The following is a 19795-nucleotide window of genomic DNA, read 5'->3' as shown; positions in this document are numbered from 1 at the left end:
CGTAATGACAAACTCAGAACACTACCAAAATCCATTTGTAAACTCGTACATTTACAAGTTTTGTTGCTCGGTGGGTGCACGGAGCTTGAAAATTTGCCTAAAGGATTAGGGAAGCTAATCAGCCTTCGACGTTTCACTGTAACCACAAAACAATCTGTTTTGCCGCAAGATGAATTTGTAAGGTTGATAAATCTTCAATCATTGAGTTTTGATTGTTGTTACAACATAAAGTTTTTGTTCACACAAAAACTCCCTTCCGTTGAAGAATTGTATTTTGAATCATGTGATAGCCTAGAGTCCTTGCCTCTACATATTTTCCCTAAATTAAAAACCCTGTTTATTAGAGACTGTAACAAGTTAGACCTATTGTTGAACAACGAAATTCCAATCGAAACATTGAGGATGAAACATTTGTATCTCATGGGTTTTCCAACGCTTGTGACATTACCTGATTGGATTGCATGCGCCATGGACACTTTAGAGAGCTTGGTAATAATTGGTTTTCCTAATCTTAAGATGCTTCCGGTGTTTCTAACTTCAATGACTCGTCTTAAGAAGCTCTACATTATTGACTGTCCTCAACTGTTGAGTTTTCCAAGTGAAATGCATCGACTTACCGCCCTTGAAACAATGTATTGTTATTAGAAATAATAGGAAGGAGGAGGAGGAATTAGTGATTGAAATTAAGGTTTGTTGTGGAAGTGGTGCTTGAATAGACTCAATATTTCGACTAGCCTTTATTACGAGTGGTGTTGGAATCCTCGTGAATGTCTCCAAGGATAGGTGCCGGTTTTTTGTGGAGTAGCAGCAGGTTTTTCAGGGGGGCTGCTGTCATGCCTTGTGGAGTGTTTTGACGGTTTTTTTTTTTGCAGGTTCGGTTCTGTGACAGCACCGCTTTAAGAGGAAGACCGATGATGGCGGCCACCCCAAAAGTTTTGGTCTGGCTCCGCCACTGGAGTTGGGCAAAAAATATCAGCGCCAATCTGGCGAGTACTGGCCCATGATTGCTCACATCAAAACCATTTACATTGATGAACTAACAGAAGAGGATGAGGAGGAGTAACGAAGTCATCATCTTAAAGGTAAACATTATTTTTTCTCTCTCTATCAAATAGTGTTGTTTGTGTTACAAAATAAGCTTTTATATTCTATTTATTTTATCTATCTTGAAGGGTAATTTAATCATTTTATATATTTAGCTTTTTTTTTTTTTTTTTTGGTCAAGTAGCCTAGTGGCTAGAGCTCACACAATTTAATTGTGGAGAAGTGGAGTGTCCGGGGTTCGAACCCCGACTCCTGCATATAATATGCAATATCCCTACCAACTGAGCTAAGCTCACGGGGATAGCTCTTTTTTCATTATGAACGTATAAATGTTTATCTTTTTCTTTAAGTAGTTGTTGGCTGATGCAATAGAATCCTCGTAACCTCTCTTTTCCCTTCTCTATGTTTGCATTGCAATACTATCAACTATGATTGTATCATCTTATTTAAGCCCTACAAGGTTTCCTGAGTAGGATGGTTAGTTGCAGATTTGTTCTTGTTATTAGTCTGTTGCTTGCTAGTAATGTTTGTTAGTTTAAAGCACACGGTGGTCTACGACGGAGCTCCGGCGTTTACCACAACAATAATAAAATAATAATAAATAATATATTAAATTAATAATATTTTAATATTAAAAAACTTATTTATTATTTTTTTCATTCAATTTTTTTATTAAATTAATTTTATAGTCAATTTTTTTTATTTTATCAAATATATATTCAATTAAATAAAAAAGAATAAATATTATTTGAATTTATTCATTGGATTTTTTTTAAAAGAGGCTATCCATTGGATTTTTAAAATAAGGTGGATGGACTCAATCCATCCATAGTTTTTAATAGATGGATCCAAACCAATCCATTAACAACTTTTTTTGTTTTATGGATGGATAGGATGGATTTTTTAGTGGATGAATTGAATGGATATGAATCTCATGGATCATATTGCCACCCCTAAATTTTACCAATAGAAAAGATCACAAAATTCCATCAATAACACTGTATGAATTTTCAAATTGATGTAGTTTCATATAAATAACAAATAAGTACTCATTCGAAATGAAATATAAACAAAGAGGGTAATTGAAAAGTTGACGTATGTGAACGACTTTTCGGTTACCACATTTTTGTTTATATTTTATTTTGGAGGGAGTGCATATTTGGTATGAGTAAAAGATAGCTCATTTTGAGAGTGACATTTTCCTTATTTAGGGAAATGTAGATGATGAAGCTGGAGGGGTAAAAAGCATCTGCAGCTTGAAGGGTCACAAGGGACAAAAGAGCAGTAGTCGATGGCGTTGGAAAGTATGAACGCTACCAAGAGGCTTTAGATTCTTAACTCTCAAGATGTGTACATTAGATACCGGTAATAATTTTAAAAAAATCACATTATTTAATTATACGTGTCGGTGTGCTGTCAGTGAACATGATATGTGTCCGACACCGAAACACGTCTAATACGAGGAATGTTCATGTTTCCTAAATGCATTAACATTTTATTATGTAGCCAAATAATTGAAAATGATTATTTTCTTCCATTCTATACTTCCGGTACTCAAACAATTTTTCTTTTGTTGTAGTAATCATAAACATTTTATGTGTACTTAGCATTCGTTATTTTATTGAAATTGAAGGTGATTTAATTGACCATGGATTTTATTAGTTTGAATCAATGATCAAGCTAATATATTATTTCCCATTGAAGCAATGAAGACCATTAATGGTGGATCTCCTCTGTATTTTCTCGAAAAATGACATACTTTGTTTTTCAAACATACAACTACTCTTACAAAAGTGGTTAGACTTGTAAAATATAATAATATATTATTAATATGTTCTTAAGTATGAAGCCTAATTGTGATTATCCTATCCTTAAAATTTTAGTAGCTAAACAAGTTGGAAGTTGGCATCACAAGAAAGATCAACGAGAAATTTATCAATCTTACTTAACCTCAGAAAAAAGGCAAACAATTGTCAATATGATGAATGAATCTAACAATCAAAATTCAAAACATATAAGCTTTGTCATGCACTCATGCCTATGATCTTGAAGTAACATGACATGCTGCAGAAGTCATACGTTGATGGCCGAGTACACCATAAGTATGGCAGACAAAAATAACGGTGCAAGAAAAAAAAGTAAAGGAACAATGATTCTAAATTTATGACAATAAATAAAGATTCCTTGTAGTGGCTGAGAATTAAGAAATAGGACTATATTGTTCTCCTATACCCACATGACACGTGTAATAAGCATTCTCTCTCATGGGTATGTCATCATCTCTACAACTAAAAATTAGGACCCGAGCCAAACATAAAAACGATCGTCTGACCGGAATACAAGCGGACCACACAACCGCTAGAATCAATCAATTTGTTCATGTTTAAACAAGGATTGTTTAAAATTCCTCTACAAAAAACTTATTGCATAATCAAAATAAACTCATTAAATACAAGGTTGATCATAAAAAAGATTAAATTACATACTTTTGAAATTTACATGTTCTGAGTGGTTTGAAAGTGTGATTTAACGCGTACTAAAATAGAGAATATTTTAGTGGTTTGAAACCATAATTTCTCCTATAGATATAAAGTACGCTGGTTATAGTCCATCCAATGATATTCTATATTCTATACAGTACACAACAATAATCAAACGTCTAAGACAGAAAAAAAAGAGTAAAGAAGACTCTTGTCTTTTATGAATCTTAACTAGCTTCCTTCATTATTATATAAACAAGTATATATGGATATGAAGAAGGCACAAACAAACTTAAATATCAACACCGTTTCTTCTGCTCTTTCCTTGTTACCATGGCAGAATCATTTGTCCTTGATATTGCTAATTCTCTCCTAGGGAAGTTTGTTTCTTATGGTTATGAAGAAACTTCTCGTGCCTATGGTGTGTATGAACATCTACAATGTTTGAGAGACACTCTGGCAATTGTCAGTGGTGTATTGTTGGATGCTGAGCGCAAGAAGGACCAAAAGCATGGGCTGCGGGAATGGCTGAGGCAGATTCAGAATATTTGCCATGATGCTGAAGATGTATTGGATGGATTTAACTTGCAAGACAAGCGAAAGCAAGTTGTGAAAGCTTCTCGAAGCACACGGGTGAAGTTAGTCCACTTCTTTTCTTCCTCTAATCCACTTGTTTTTCGTTTTAGGATGGCACGTCAAATCAAAGAGATTAGGGATAGAATGGATAAGGTGGCAGCTGATGGGGTCAGGTTTGGTCTTACAAATGTTGATCCCGGACTCGTTGTGCAACAAAGAGAAATGACATATCCTCATATTGATGCTTCAAGTGTGATAGGAAGAGAAAATGAGCAAGATGAAATCTTCAATCTTTTGATGCAGCCACATCCTCACGGCGATGGTGATGGTGATAATAGTCTCTGTGTCATTCCAATAGTGGGAATTGGAGGTTTGTGGAAGACCACACTTGCGAAGTCGGTGTTCAATGATAAGAGGATACATCAACTTTTCCAGTTGAAGATGTGGGTGTGTATCTCCGATGATTTCAACATCAGAAAGATAATCATTAATATCATCAACTCTGCAACCATCGCTTCCATTTTTACTTCATCTTCCGCACCATCGAGTGGCCCTGCTCAATTAGAAAACACCAACAACTTAGATATTGTGCAACTAGTAAGTCGTCTAAGACAAAAACTTTCTGGTCAAAAGTTTTTAGTCGTGTTAGATGACGTATGGAATGATGATCGTGCAAAGTGGCTTGAATTGAAAGATTTGATAAAAGTTGGTGCACCAGGAAGCAAAATTATGGTGACAACACGCAGTAACGCAATTGCTTCGATGATGGGTGATGTTCCTCCATATATTTTGGAAGGTCTTTCTCCAAAGAATTGTTTGTCTCTGTTTGTCAAATGGGCATTCAAGGAAGGTGAAGAAAAAAAGTATCCAAATCTAGTAGCGATAGGAAAAGAAATTGTGAAAAAATGCCAAGGGGTTCCACTAGCCGTGAGAACATTAGCAAGTTCTCTCTTCTCAAACTTTGATATAAGTAAGTGGGAATTCGTTAGGGACTCTGAGATGTGGAATTTAGAACAAAAGAAAGATGATATCTTACCTGCGCTAAAATTAAGTTATGATCAAATGCCATCATATCTAAGACAATGTTTTGCTTATTTTTCTCTTTTTCCCAAACATCATCTTTTCGATAGTTATGCAATGTGTAGTCTTTGGGTAGCCCTCGGATTAGTTCAATCCGTAAATGGAATTGAAAAGCTGGAGAGTATTGCAAGAAAATATATTGATGAATTGCATTCAAGATCATTTATTCAGGATCTATATGACTCTGGCTCCTTTTGTGATTTCAAGTTACATGATTTGATACATGATCTTGCTCTGTATGTTGCAAGAGAGGACTTTGTAACGGTAGGCTCACATACTCAGAGTATACCTCAGCAAGTAAGGCATTTATCAGTTGTTCAAAATGAGCCACGTGGTTATGCTTTGTTCCCTAAGTCTAGAAGTGTGAGAAGTATACTATTTCCCGCTTTCGGATTGGGTCTTGGAAGTGAACGTGTTCTGGATACATGGTTATCAAGATACAAATACTTGCGTTTTTTAGATTTAAGTGATTCCTCGTTTAAAACTATGCCCAATTCAATTTCTAAATTAGAGCACCTGAGAACTCTCGATCTTTCTCGTAATCTCAAAATCAGAACACTGCCAAATTCCATTTGCAAACTCCTACATTTACAAGTTTTGTTGCTCAATGGGTGCATGGAGCTTAAAACTTTGCCTAAAGGATTAGGGAAGCTAATCAGCCTTCGCCGTATGATTGCAACCACAAAACAATCTGTTTTACCACATGATGAATTTGCTAGCTTGATCCATCTTCAAACTTTGAGTTTACATTTTTGTGACAGCATAAAGTTTTTGTTCAGACAAATACTCCCTTTCGTTGAAGAATTGTATATCTACTCATGTAGTTGTCTAGAGTCCTTACCGTTACATATTTTCCCTAAATTACAGACTTTGTGCATTCGCAACTGTGAGAAGTTAAACCTGTTGTTGAACAACGAAAGTCCAATCAAAACATTGAGGATGAAACATTTGTATCTCGTAGGTTTTCCGACGCTTGTGACATTACCTGATTGGATTGTATGTGCCATGGGCACTTTAGAGACTTTGGTAATAATTGGTTTTCCTAATCTTAATATGCTTCCGGTGTTTCTAACTTCAATGACTCGTCTTAAGAAGCTCTACATTATTGACTGTCCTCGACTGTTGAGTCTTCCAAGTGACATGCATCGCCTCACCGCCCTTGAAGATTTGCGCATAGGTGATTGTCCTGAGTTGTGTAGAAAATATCGGCCCCAATCTAGTGGGTTTTGGGCCATGATTGCTCACGTCAAATCAATTTCCATTGAAGAACCAACAGGAGAGGAGGCGTAATGAAGTCATCAATCTTGAAGGTAAACATATTATTTTTGACTATCAAATAGGTGTTGCTTGTGTTAGATAATAAATATTTGTTAGTTTAAAGCTTCATGTAGCACTACACCTTCTTTGCAACTTTAACCCTTTCTTTTAACTGTAATTTTTGTCAATTGAATGTGATCACAAAATTCCAACTGTAACAGTTTGTGAATTTTCAAAATGAAGTTTCATATAAATAATAAATAAATAAGTATATAACTTGTTTTGTGAGTGACATTTTCTTTATTTACTTGACAATGTAGATGATGAAACTGGAGTGGTAAAAGGTATATGCAGCTTGAAGGATCACAAGAGAGAGCAGAGCAGTATTCGATGGCGATGGAAAAGACGAATGCCAAACAATTGTAGCCAAACAAGACGATGGCGATGGATCACAAGAGGCTTTATATTCTCAAGATGTGACATTAGCATAATTTTTTTGTAGCCAAACAATTGAAAATGATTATTCTCTGTCACCCTTTATCTCGGTACTCAAAAAAACATCTTTATGTGTACTTAGCATTTTGTATTTTATTGAATTTAAAGGTAATTTAATTGACCATGGATTATATTTCCTAACTGTGAATATCCTATCCTTAATCGTAAGCTGCGATTTAAGTAGGTAGGACAGCCTTCTGGTTGCAAGCTCTGTCTGTTAAACCACATAACAGGATGTTTGCTGACCAACATATGAATCAAATGTTCAAGCTTAAGTACTGATACTTGCGTTATTTAGATTTAAGAAACTCTTCAATGGAGACTGTGCCAAATTCAATTGCAAAATTGAAGCACCTTAATTTTCATGTAATTTCAAAATCAAAAGACTTCCAAATTCCATTCGCAAACTATTAAATTTGCAAGATTTGTCGCGCTCAGTGGGTGTGTGGAGCTTGAAATATTACCTAGAGGATTAGGGAAGCTAATCAATATGCGACGTCTGCTTTTATGCACAAAACAATCTGTTCTTCCACAGGATGAATTTGAAAGCTTGACCTATCTTCAAATTTTGGGTATTCAATTTTGTGACAATATAAAGTTGGTTGTCTCTCTTTCCCTTCTCTATGTTTTCGTTGCAAGATTAATAGGTCACACACCCCTCCTAAACTATTTTCCAGTTGAAAAAAATAAAGTCTAAGCTGAAGTTGGAAATTTATGTATCATGAAGATGTTTATGACTTTGAAACACTCTGCTAGAACTGACTATCAACTATGAATTTACACTTACATCACCTTGTTTACTAGTAATGTTTGTTGGTTTAAAGCTTCAAGTACACTACACCTTATTTCAATCTTTAAACCTTATTTCTTTTAACAGTAGCATTGTGTGAATTTGCTTTTGAAATAAATTGTGTGAAATTTCTGAATGAGATGTAGTTTCATAAAAAATAGTATATATTGATATGAGTAAAATATTACTTTTTTTGAGAGTGACATTTGCTTTATTTACCGGCCAAGGTATAATTAAGCAAGTTCATTAGGTTTAGATTTATCTTTTTTAAGCAAGTTAATTCTACCTTTGTTGTAAGACAACTCAGTCTGGAACAACCACAAAACAAGATGTTTGCTGAGACTTGGAAACCACTTAACTTATTGGTATGAAAAATATAAGACCTTTGCTAGTTACACCCTTTGTATGAAATCTGTAGTTTTCTAGTTTTGAATAACAGGAGGAATATGAAAGAATAGAACGTAACAGAGAGAATAGGGCTGCAAAACTATTTTTATTTAATGAGAAACTGATGTTATATTACAAATCAAAAGAAATAACTGAATGAATAAAATGCTCCTTAATTATAGCACCACTACTTACTAAGTGAAACTAACTTGTCCACTAAAACAAAATAATAGATATTTTGCTTTGACTTATTCAAATTTAAAACAAATAGAAAATATGTTAGCAGCATCCAAAGACACGTTTTCAATACTCCTCCTTGCCGTGGAGGCTGCAAACTCCTAGCTTCTTCTTTAAAAATTCAAACCTGCTGAGTGGAAAAGACTTGGTAAACATATCAGCAGCTTGATCTTCTGTTTTACAATAAATCAGATTCACATCACCATTTTCTTGCACTTCTCTTAAGTAAAATAGCTTGACATTAAAGTGCTTGGTCTTCCCATGAAATACTGGATTATATGATATGGAAATAGCTGCTTGATTATCAACAAAAATCGGTGTACTTTGCTCTTGCTTCAGGCCCAAATCTGCTAAGATATTCCTCAACCAAATAGCTTGATTTACTGCTGCTGTTGCAGCTACAAACTCAGCTTCTGCTGTTGACTGAGCTACAACCTCTTGTTTCTTTGAACACCAAGAGAAAACACTTGAACCTATGTTGAAACAGTACCCTGAAGTACTCTTCATATCATCCAAGCTACCTGCCCAATCACTGTCAGAGTAGCCAAATAATTTGAATTCTTTGACCTTGCAGTACTTTACTCCATAATGGACAGTTCCTTTGATGTACCTTACAACTCTTTTTGCTGCCTTTAAGTGCAATTCACTAGGACAATGCATGAATCTTGACAACAAGCTAACTGAGAATAAGATGTCAGGCCTTGTAGAAGTAAGATACATTAGACATCCAATCAAGCTTCTAAAATGAGCTTCATCAACTTTATCAGCCCCATCATCCTTGATGAACTTCTCCTTTTGATGCATAGGAGTGTTCATTGTTTTGCATTCATCAAGCTGAAATTTTTTTAAAATCTCCTTTGCATATTTTTTCTGACAAATAAAAATCTCATTCTTCTTTTGAGTGATTTCCATGCCCAAAAAATAAGTCATAAGACCAAGATCAGTCATCTCAAAGACATCTTTCATTTCTTGCTTGAATTCTTCAACTAGTGCTAGGTTGCTTCCTGTCACTAAAAGATCATCAACATACAAAGAAATGATTAAAATATCAGCACCAACATGCTTGACATAAAGTGTAGCTTCAGAGAGGCTCTTTTGGAAGCCTAAATGCAGCAAATGATCATTAATTCTATTGTACCACACTCTCGGTGCTTGCTTTAAGCCGTAGAGAGCCTTTTTTAGCAAGTAGACTTTTTCTTCTTGACCTTTGATCACAAAACCATCTGGTTGCTCAACATATATCTCCTCTTGCAGAAAACCGTTAAGGAAAGCCGACTTAACGTCCATATGAAACACTCTCCACCCTTTTTGTGCAACAACGACAAGTAGTAGCCTGATTGTGTCATGTCTTGCTACCGGAGCAAAAGTATCAGAATAATCAATTCCAAATATCTGATAATAACCCTTCACAACAAGCCTTGCTTTGTGCTTGTTTATAGAACCATCGGGGTTGAATTTTGTTCTAAAAACCCATTTCACTCCAATGACCTTTCTATCATGAGGTCTTGGAACCAACTCCCATGTTTGGTTTTTCTCGATCATGGAGAGCTCCTCTTTCATTGCAGCTAACCATTTCGCCTCCATAACAGCTTCTTCAAAACTAGCTGGTTCAAATACAGCTATGTTACACACTGCTACATTGCTTCTTTGATAGATGTTAGAAACTAGTCTTGTTCCTCGAATTGGTGGATCATCTACTGTTTCTTCAAGGTCCAATACAACATTATGATTCTTATTTGGACCACTCCAGCACCACTTTTCATCTTCCATGAAGTGCACATCTCTACTTACCAAAAAAATTCCACTTTGAGGTTGAAAAATTTTATAAGCTTTAGAGACTGTGCTGTAGCCAATAAATATTCCAGGTTCAGCCCTTTTGTCAAGCTTGTCACGCTTAACCTGAGGTACATGTTAGTAGCATAAGCAACCAAACACTTTAAAAAAATCCAGAGAAGGTTTAAAACCAAACCAGGCCTCAAATGGAGTTTGATTTTGCAAAGCTCGTGTAGGGAGTCTATTTTGTATGAAAACAGCGGTACTTGCGGCTTCAGCCCATAATTTCTTTGGCAATTCCTTTTGATGAAGCATACACCTAGCCATCTCCATGATCGATCGATTTTTCCTTTCACTCACTCCATTTTGTTGAGGAGTGTAAGGAGCAGTCAACTGATGTTCGATCCCTGCTTCATCACAAAATTGTTGAAACTGATTTGATACATACTCTTTTCCATTATCTGACCTAAGAATTTGAATGCGGCAATTGCTTTGATTTTCAACATGAGCTTTGAATTTCCAAAACACTGCAGCTACTTCTGATTTGTGTTTAAGAAAATAAATCCAGCACATTCTGGTTAAGTCGTCAATAAAAGCAATATAATAAAGACTTCCATTTAGTGATGGAGTTCTTTGTGGTCCACAAAGATCAGTGTGAATAAGTTGGAGCTTCTGGCTCGCCTTCCAGGTACTTGTAGGAAATGGCTTCCTTGTTTGCTTCCCGAATTGACAAGCTTCACATTCAGATAATTTTTCTGTTAAAGATGGAACTCCACGAACTAATTGATTTTTCAACATGTATTCCATTCCCAAATGATGGAAATGTCCTAGCCGTTTGTGCCAAAGATCAATTGTGCTAATTGTGACCAGAAGAGCAGATTGCTCCTCCTTCATTGGATCAAATGAAAAACTCTTGCTCTTCATTTTTACTTTGAACATTTCTTGGCCTGTTGGGTCCTTAATTATACAATTCTTATCTTCAAAAATAACTTTGAACCCTTTTTCAAGTAGTTGTCCAACACTAAGCAAGTTCTGATTAATTTCAGTCACATATAGAACATCAGTGAGATTTTTCGTACCTGAGTAGCTTGTTATAGCTACTGTTCCCTTGCCTTTAACTGGAATATGTACACCATTTCCAATTCTGACCCATTTGATTTCGGTGTCCTCCAGATTCTTGAATAAAGCTTTATCGTAGGTCATGTGATTAGTGCATCCACTATCAATCAGCCAAGATTCACATGAACTGCTGCTGGAAAAACATGTTGCAACAAAGAGATAGTTTTCCTCCTCTTGCTGTACATTTTCTGCTTCAACTGCAACTTGTTGGATTTTTTCTTTACAAATCACATCTTCATGACCCATTTCATTGCACTTGCTGCACTTTGCATCTGGCCTTCTCCAACATTTAAATGGTGGGTGACCCATTTTTCCGCAGTGTTCACAAGGTGGAAAACTTTTCTTCTTACCCTTTCCTTTGTTGTATTCACTACTTGCTGGATGACTCTTCAAAGAGTGTGATTGTTGGCTCTTGGCTGGTAAAGCACCTTCAACAATACGATCTTGCCTCATAAGCCTTCGTTGTTCTTGGGCTTGCAAGGCATGTATGACTTCTGCCAAAGTGATCTTACTAAGATCCTTTGTGTTCTCTAAACAGGCTAGAGATGCCTCATATCTTTCAGGCACTATAACCAAAAAAAATTCTACAATTCTGGAATCAGTAAATCCAGTGATGCAACCACATCCTCACGGTGATGGTGATGGTGATAAAAGTTTATGTGTTATTCCCATTGTGGGAATTGGAGGATTAGGGAAGACCACACTTGCAAAGTTGGTGTTCAATGATAAGAGGGTGAATCAACTTTTCCAATTGAAGATGTGGTTGTGTGTCTCCAATGAGTTTGATATCAGGCAGATAATTATTAAAATAATCAACTCGGGCTTCGCTTCCACATTTACTTCTAGTCCAACTCCAACGGTTAGTTTTTCTCAGCAAGAAAACATTAACAACTTAGATATTGTGCAGCTTGTAAGTCGTATGAGATCTAAACTTTCTGGTCAAAAGTTTTTACTCGTGTTAGATGACATATGGAATGATGGATGATCGTTCAAAATGGATTGAGTTGAAAGATTTGATAAAAGTTGGCACAGTAGAATGCAAAATCATTGTGACAACACGCAGTAAATCGATTGCTTCAATGACGGGCACTGTTCCCTCGTATCTATTACATGGCCTTTCTAAAGAGAACAGTTTATCTCTGTTTGTCAAATCAGCATTTAAGGAAGGTGAAGAAGAAAAATATCCAAATCTTGTGAAGATTGCAAAGGAAATTGTGAAAAAATGTCAAGGAGTTCCACTGGCTGTGAAAACATTAGGAAGTTCTCTGTTTTCAAAATTTGATTTAAATAAGTGGGAATTTGTAAGAGATTCTGAGATATGGAATTTAGAACAGAAGCAAAATGATATTTTACCTGCACTAAAATTAAGCTATGATCAAATGCCATCCTACTTGAGGCACTGTTTTGCTTATTTTTCCCTATATCCCAAAGATTACACCTTCCGCGATTATAGATGCAGTATTGCTAAACTTTGGGTAGCCCTTGGATTAGTTGAATCCCGAAATGGAAGTGAAAATATGGAGAATATTTCAAGAGAATATATAGTGTGAATAAGGAGTTGACTTGTTCTCCTTATTATATTTATTAGATAAATCAGAAATTGATTTGTTTCCAATAATTGTAATTATTTAGTATAATTATATATTATTTAGTGTAATTATATATATAGCCTTGTAACCTCTATATATACATAAGAAATAACAAGGAGAAAGGCATCAAGCCATTATTTGTGACATGGTATCATTCTAGGTACGATCCCAAATTTTCCAGCTTTTGAGTCTTTCTTGGTTTTAGGTCTAGCCGCCACTTCCTGTGAAGCACTTGGTTTCTGTTCGTGTTTTTTGTGTGTTTTCGCCGTCACAGATCGTAATTTTGATTTCTTGGTTCTAACTTGTGATTCGATTCTGATTCGGATTCTTGGCTCTTGTTATTTGTGGCTTTCCCTTGTTTTGTTATCAGCGGCTTCTCCATTCACGAATTGTTTTGTTACTATTTTTGTTCTCATAAAGGTCACGTGAAGCTCTTCCTTGTCCACTTGCCTCTACGTGTCAGTATTCCTTTTCACTTAAGTGCAGTTTGTTGTTTGGAATATTGTTAACATGACTTCCGAGAAAGCAAAAGATTTTTGTGTTCGATTTACCGGCAAAAATTATCCTGCTTGGGAATTTCAGTTTAGGATGTATGTCAAAGGAAACAAATTATGGAGTCACCTCGATGATGTCTCTAAGGCACCAACAGAAAAAGCTGCTCTAGAAGAGTGGGAATACAAAGATGCTCAAATTATCTCTTGGATTCTCAGTTCCATTGATCCTCAGATGATTAATAATTTACGTTCCTTTTCAACTGCTCAAGAGATGTGGAACTATTTGAAGCGTATTTATAATCAAGATAATGCGGCCAAGCGTTTTCAGTTGGAGTTAGAGATAGCCAATTACAAACAAGGTAACTTGTCTGTTCAAGAGTTTTATTCTGGTTTTTTGAACTTGTGGACAGAACACTCTGCTATTATACATGCTGATGTTCCCAAGGCTTCTCTCGCGGCTGTCCAAGAGGTCTACAACACTAGTAGGCGTGATCAATTTCTCATGAAGCTTCGTCCGGAATTTGAGGTAGTTAGAGGTGCTTTGCTGAATAGGAATCCTGTTCCTTCTTTGGATACTTGTGTTGGTGAACTTCTTAGGGAGGAACAATGTCTCCTTACTCAAGGAACCATGTCTCATGATGCTTTCATATCTGAACCAGTGCCAGTTGCATATGCTGCTCAAAGTAAAGGTAAGGGACGTGATATGCGACAAGTACAATGTTTCACCTGCAAACAATTTGGGCATGTTGCTCGCAGCTGTACCGCTAAGTTTTGCAAATACTGCAAACAAATTGGTCATGTTATCTTTGATTGTCCCATCCGTCCCCCACGGCGAACACAATATCCAACATAAGCTTTACATGCCACTACTAGCTCTGCAGCGCCTCCTTCAATTACTAGTGCATCTGATGGTGGTTCTCTACAGCCTGAAATGATTCAACAAATGGTACTTGCTGCTCTATCAAATATGGGAATTCATGGTAAGTCTTCTAATGTTTCTCGTCCATGGTTTCTTGATTCTGGTGCATCCAATCACATGACGGGTTCCTCTGAATACTTGCACAATTTACATTCTTATCATGGTAATCAACAAATTCAAATTGCTGATGGTAATAAACTCTCCATCACTGATGTTGGTGACATCAACTCCGATTTTCAAGACGTGCTTGTATCACCCGGACTTGCTTCTAATTTATTGTCGGTTGGTCAATTGGTGGATAACAATTGTAATGTTAATTTTTCTCGTGCTGGTTGTCTTGTGCAGGAACAGGTGTCGGGGAAAGTGATCGCGAAGGGGCCTAAAGTGGGAAGATTGTTTCCGCTTCAGTTTATTTCTAGTCATTTATCTCTTGCTTGTAATAATGTTTTGAACTCTTATGAGGATTGGCATAGAAAATTGGGCCATCCAAACTCTACTGTTTTGTCTCATTTATTTAAAACTGGTTTGTTGGGAAATAAACAAGTCGTTTGTACTGCTTCTATTTCATGTCCTGTTTGCAAATTGGCTAAAAGTAAAACACTTCCTTTTCCGTCAGGTGCTCATCGTGCATCCAATTGTTTTGAGATGATTCATAGTGATGTGTGGGGAATGTCTCCTATAGCTTCTCATGCTCATTATAAATATTTTGTCACATTTATTGATGATTACAGTCGTTTTACTTGGATATATTTTCTTCGATCTAAGTCTGAGGTGTTTTCTATGTTTAAGAAATTTTTGACATATGTTGAAACTCAATTTCAAGCAAGTGTTAAAATTTTTCGCTCTGACTCTGGTGGTGAATACATGTCTCATGAGTTTCAGGAGTACCTTCAACATAAGGGGATCTTGTCTCAACGATCTTGTCCTAATACCCCGCAACAAAATGGTCTAGCAGAGCGAAAGAATCGCCATTTGCTTGATGTGACACGCTCTTTACTTCTTCAAGCTTCCGTGCCACCCCGTTTTTGGGTGGAAGCTCTTTCCACAGTTGTGTTTTTAATTAATCGTCTTCCTTCTACAGTTATTGAATTTGATTCTCCTTTCTTTCGTCTATTTAAATTTCAGCCTGATTATAGTGATTTACATACTTTTGGGTGTGTGTGTTTTGTCCACCTACCCCTGTTTGAAAGGCATAAGCTTGGAGCACAGTCTGTTCAGTGTGCATTTATGGGGTACAGTAACTCTCATAAGGGCTTTGTTTGTTATGATGTCTCTAATCATCGCTTACGAGTTTCGAGGAATGTTACATTTTTTGATAATCAATTCATGTTTCATTCTATTTCTCCTGACATAAATGATATTGCTATTCTTCCCAATTTTTCTATTATGCCTCAATCTATAGAACGTTACAAGCCAGGATTTACATATGTCAGACAACGCATTAAACAGGTTCCTACTGCCCCTTCCGACACTGAGCCGCCACCTGATCCTGAACCAGTCGAACCAAGACGTTCTGGTCGAACATCTCGAGCACCAGATAGATTTTCCCCAGATAGGTATGACTCCAAACATACGTATTTGACTGCCTCACTCTCTAGCATATCCATTCCTACTTGTTACTCACAGGCTGTTAAAGATGTTCGCTGGATTAAAGCAATGAATGAGGAACTTCAGGCACTTCAAGAGAGTTTTACATGGGATATTGTCTCTTGTCCACCTGATATCAAACCCATAGGTTGCAAATGGGTGTATTCTGTGAAACTGAATTCTGATGGGTCTCTCAACCGTTACAAGGCTCGATTGGTTGCCTTAGGAAACAAGCAGGAATATGGAATTGATTATGATGAGACATTTGCACCGGTTGCCAAAATGACAACTGTTCGCACGATACTCTCCATAGCTGCTTCTAATGGGTGGTCTCTTCATCAAATGGATGTTAAGAACGCTTTTCTTCATGGTGACCTGACTGAAGATATTTATATGACTCCTCCTCAAGGTCTATTCTCGTCATCTAAGGGTGTATGCAAGCTCAAACGCTCTTTATATGGTTTGAAACAAGCGCCTAGAGCATGGTATGAAAAATTCCGCTCCACTCTACTTGGGTTCTCTTTTTGTCAGAGTCAATATGATTCGTCTCTATTTATTCATAGCACGTCTACAGGAATTGTCCTGCTTCTCTTATATGCTGATGATATGGTTATTACTGGTTCTGATAATGCTTCCATTCAGAGACTTAAAGAACAGTTACATGCCTCCTTTCATATGAAAGATCTTGGTAACCTGCATTATTTTCTTGGTCTTGAGGTTCATTCTACATCAAAGGGTATCTTCCTCCATCAACACAAGTATGCCACCGATTTGATTTCAATGGCGGGTCTCCAATCGGCTAATCAAGTGGATACTCCTCTTGAGGTTAATGTTAAATATTATCGTGATGATGGTGATCTCTTGCCTGATCCTTTATTGTATCGACAACTTGTGGGTAGTCTTAATTATTTGACCATTACTCGTCCTGACATATCTTTCGCTGTTCAACAAGTGAGTCAATTCATGCATTCTCCGCGTCATCTTCACTTGGTAGCAGTTCACCGTATAATTCGTTACTTGAAGGGAAGCTCTCATCGTGGCCTATTCTTTTCCATTGGAAATTCTCCTAAGTTGAGTGCTTATAGTGATGCCGATTGGGCAGGATGCCCTAATACTCGACGCTCTGTTACTGGTTGGTGCATGTTTCTTGGCTCTTCATTGATCTCATGGAAAAGTAAGAAACAAGCACGAGTCTCTAAATCTTCTACTGAATCTGAGTATCGTGCCATGTCTGCTGCTTGTTCATAAATAATTTGGCTTCGTGGTCTTTTGGTTGAACTTGGATTTCCTCAGACAGAGCCAACCTCACTTTATGCTGACAATACGAGTGCCATCCAGATCGTTGCAAATCCTGTTTTCCATGAGCGCACCAAGCATATCGAAGTTGATTGTCATTCAATTCGTGACGCCTATGATGACCGACTAATATCCCTTCCTCATGTCAGTACTCAGTTGCAAATTGCAGATATTCTTACCAAGGCTGTTCCGCGCCCACGTCATCAGTTTCTTGTTGGCAAATTGATGCTCATCGACCAGCCGCATCAATTTGAGGGGGGATGTGAATAAGGAGTTGACTTGTTCTCCTTATTATATTTATTAGATAAATCAGAAATTGATTTGTTTCCAATAATTGTAATTATTTAGTATAATTATATATTATTTAGTGTAATTATATATATAGCCTTGTAACCTCTATATATACATAAGAAATAACAAGGAGAAAGGCATCAAGCCATTATTTGTGACATATAGATGAATTCCATTCAAGGTCATTTCTTATAGATTTTGTGGATTGTGGCCACCTCTACCAATTCAAAGTTCATGATTTGGTGCACGATCTTGCATTGTATGTTGCAAAGGAGGAGTGTGTTCTAGTAAATTCCCATACTCGGAATATACCGAAGCAAGTGAGGCATGTGTCAATTGTTGAAAAATGTTCACTTGACCGTGCTATGTTCCTGGAGTCCAAAAAAGTAAGAACTATATTGTTTCCCAATCGTGGAGTGGGTCTTGACAGTGATTTTCTTTTGCATACATGGGTATCAGGCTGCAATAGCTATTTCTCATAATCCAGTTTTTCACGGAAAAACCAAGCATTTCAACATCAAATTGTTTTTCTTGAGGGAAGTTGAGAAGGATGGTGTTATTACTCTTGTTTATTGCAAAACAGAAGAGCAAAAAGCTGATATCTTAACAAAGCCCTTATCAACTATCAAGTTTGAAGATATGAGATCAAAGCTTGGTGTTTGCAGCTCCTAAAGAAAGGAGGAGTGTTAAATATCATGCTTAGGACTGCTGATGTGTGTGTTGTCTGTTTTTATTTTAGTAACTGTTTTAGTAACTGCTGTACAGTTTTTATTAATTAATTGTGTTGTATTGTGGTAGTTATTGGAAGTTTTAGTATTGTTAAACTATGTAAAAGAGGTGTGTATGTTCAGTTTGTATTATCAGACCAATTATATGAATGAAAGCAGTTATTTCTCCTTTTTCTTGTTCATTTTCTGCAACTGTTTTCTTGTTCAATTAACAACAGATGGAGTGGGTCTTGACTGTGATTCTCTTTTGGATACATGGATTTCAAGATACAAATACTAACGGGTTGTAGATTTAAGTGACTCGTCGATCGATACTCTACCCGTTTCAATTGCTAAATTGGAGCACCTGCGTGTTCTCAATCTAATGAATAACTGCAAATCAAAAGACTTCCCAATTCTATTTGCAAGCTCCAAAATTTGGAAGTTTTGTTACTTACTGGATGCATTGAGCTTCAAACATTACCAAAAGGATTAGGGAAGTTGATCAACCTTCGAGAACTGTCTATAACGACAAAACAGTCTGTTCTGCCAGAAAATGAATTTGCAAGCTTCAAGCATCTTCAAACTTAGGAATTTTATTGTTGTGAAAATTTGAAGTTTCTGTTCAACGGGTCAAAACAACTTACTTCCCTTGAAACGTTGATTGTTCAATCATGTAGAAGCTTGACAACCTTATCTCTCTACTGTTTTCCTGAATTACAGACTTTGTGCCATGCAGACTATATAATGTTATATCCGTCGTTGGAAAACGTTGAGCGATTTCACAGGTTGAAGATTAAACATCTTTATCTTGAGAATTTTCCACGGATTACGATACTGCCAATATGGATTGCAGGTGCAGCAGACACTTTAGAGACCTTGGTAATTAAATGGTTTCGAAATCTTGTGATGCTCCCCGAGTGTCTCACAATGACTCATCTTAAGAGGCTCCATATTCGTCTTTGTCCAAAATTGGTAACTCTTCAGAATGAATTTCATCGCCACACTGCACTTGAAGATTTGTGCATATATCATTGTCGGGAGTTGAGCCAAAAATGTCAGCCTAAAGTTGGCGAGTACTGGCCCATGATTGCTCACGTCAAGCACATTTCCATTGGAAACCAAAAATGAAGTCATTGACTTGAAGATACACATTTATCACTCCTTTTTCTAAGTTTGGGCTAAATTGTCATTCCTGAGTTTTAATTCTCACTCCAAATCATCTATTGTATGTTTATGTATTTGTAGTTATCGACTTGTGTTCTCATATATCGTGTGTGTGTGTGCGCTTGTCTTTTATTCATTTATTTAGTTTTCTTTCTCGTTTTTATATTATTTTTTATCAAATAGATGTTAAAATGACTGAATTAGATTTAAAGGTAATAATCAACCATTATGATCCCTGATATCACCTTGTTTAATGATCTTTACAAAGTATGCCGAGTAGGATGATATGTAACCACCAATTAGTTATTTCCATTCGTTGTTGCTAATGTTCGTTAGTTCAAAGCTTCAAGTAACACAACAAATTCTTTGTAACTTTAACCTTTTCTTGTAAGTCCTACTTTTACCAATTGAATGAGATTACAAAATTCCAACAGTAAATTTGTAATTTTCATATTGTGGTACTGTTTCATGAAAAAGTACATGTTTTATGGTATAGATGAGGAGGCA

At 36.5% G+C, this 19795-nt stretch overlaps 1 protein-coding gene and 1 pseudogene across 1 annotated transcript; both read left to right on the top strand.

The window, feature by feature from the left end:
* Positions 1-3814: 3814 nt before the first annotated feature.
* LOC11418125 (putative disease resistance protein RGA4) lies at positions 3815-7051 on the top strand. Its single transcript, XM_024770138.2, has 2 exons — positions 3815-6490; positions 6758-7051. Exon 1 carries the CDS (start codon positions 3858-3860, stop codon positions 6468-6470), a length of 2613 nt encoding a protein of 870 aa, XP_024625906.2. The 5' UTR covers positions 3815-3857; the 3' UTR covers positions 6471-6490; positions 6758-7051.
* Positions 7052-11725: 4674 nt separating this feature from the next.
* On the top strand, positions 11726-18712 carry LOC11430794 (putative disease resistance protein RGA3; annotated as a pseudogene).
* The last annotated feature ends 1083 nt before the right edge of the window (positions 18713-19795 follow it).

The sequence above is a fragment of the Medicago truncatula genome, chromosome 7, assembly GCF_003473485.1.
Source record: "Medicago truncatula cultivar Jemalong A17 chromosome 7, MtrunA17r5.0-ANR, whole genome shotgun sequence".
NCBI lineage: Eukaryota > Viridiplantae > Streptophyta > Magnoliopsida > Fabales > Fabaceae > Medicago > Medicago truncatula.
Note: the sequence above shows the minus strand (reverse complement) of the source record. Positions and strands in the feature narration are given on the sequence as shown.

What these genes read in the sequence shown, in the direction of transcription:
- LOC11418125 (XM_024770138.2), top strand. Translation starts at nt 3,858, where the DNA reads ATGGCAGAATCATTTGTCCTTGATATTGCTAATTCTCTCCTAGGGAAG.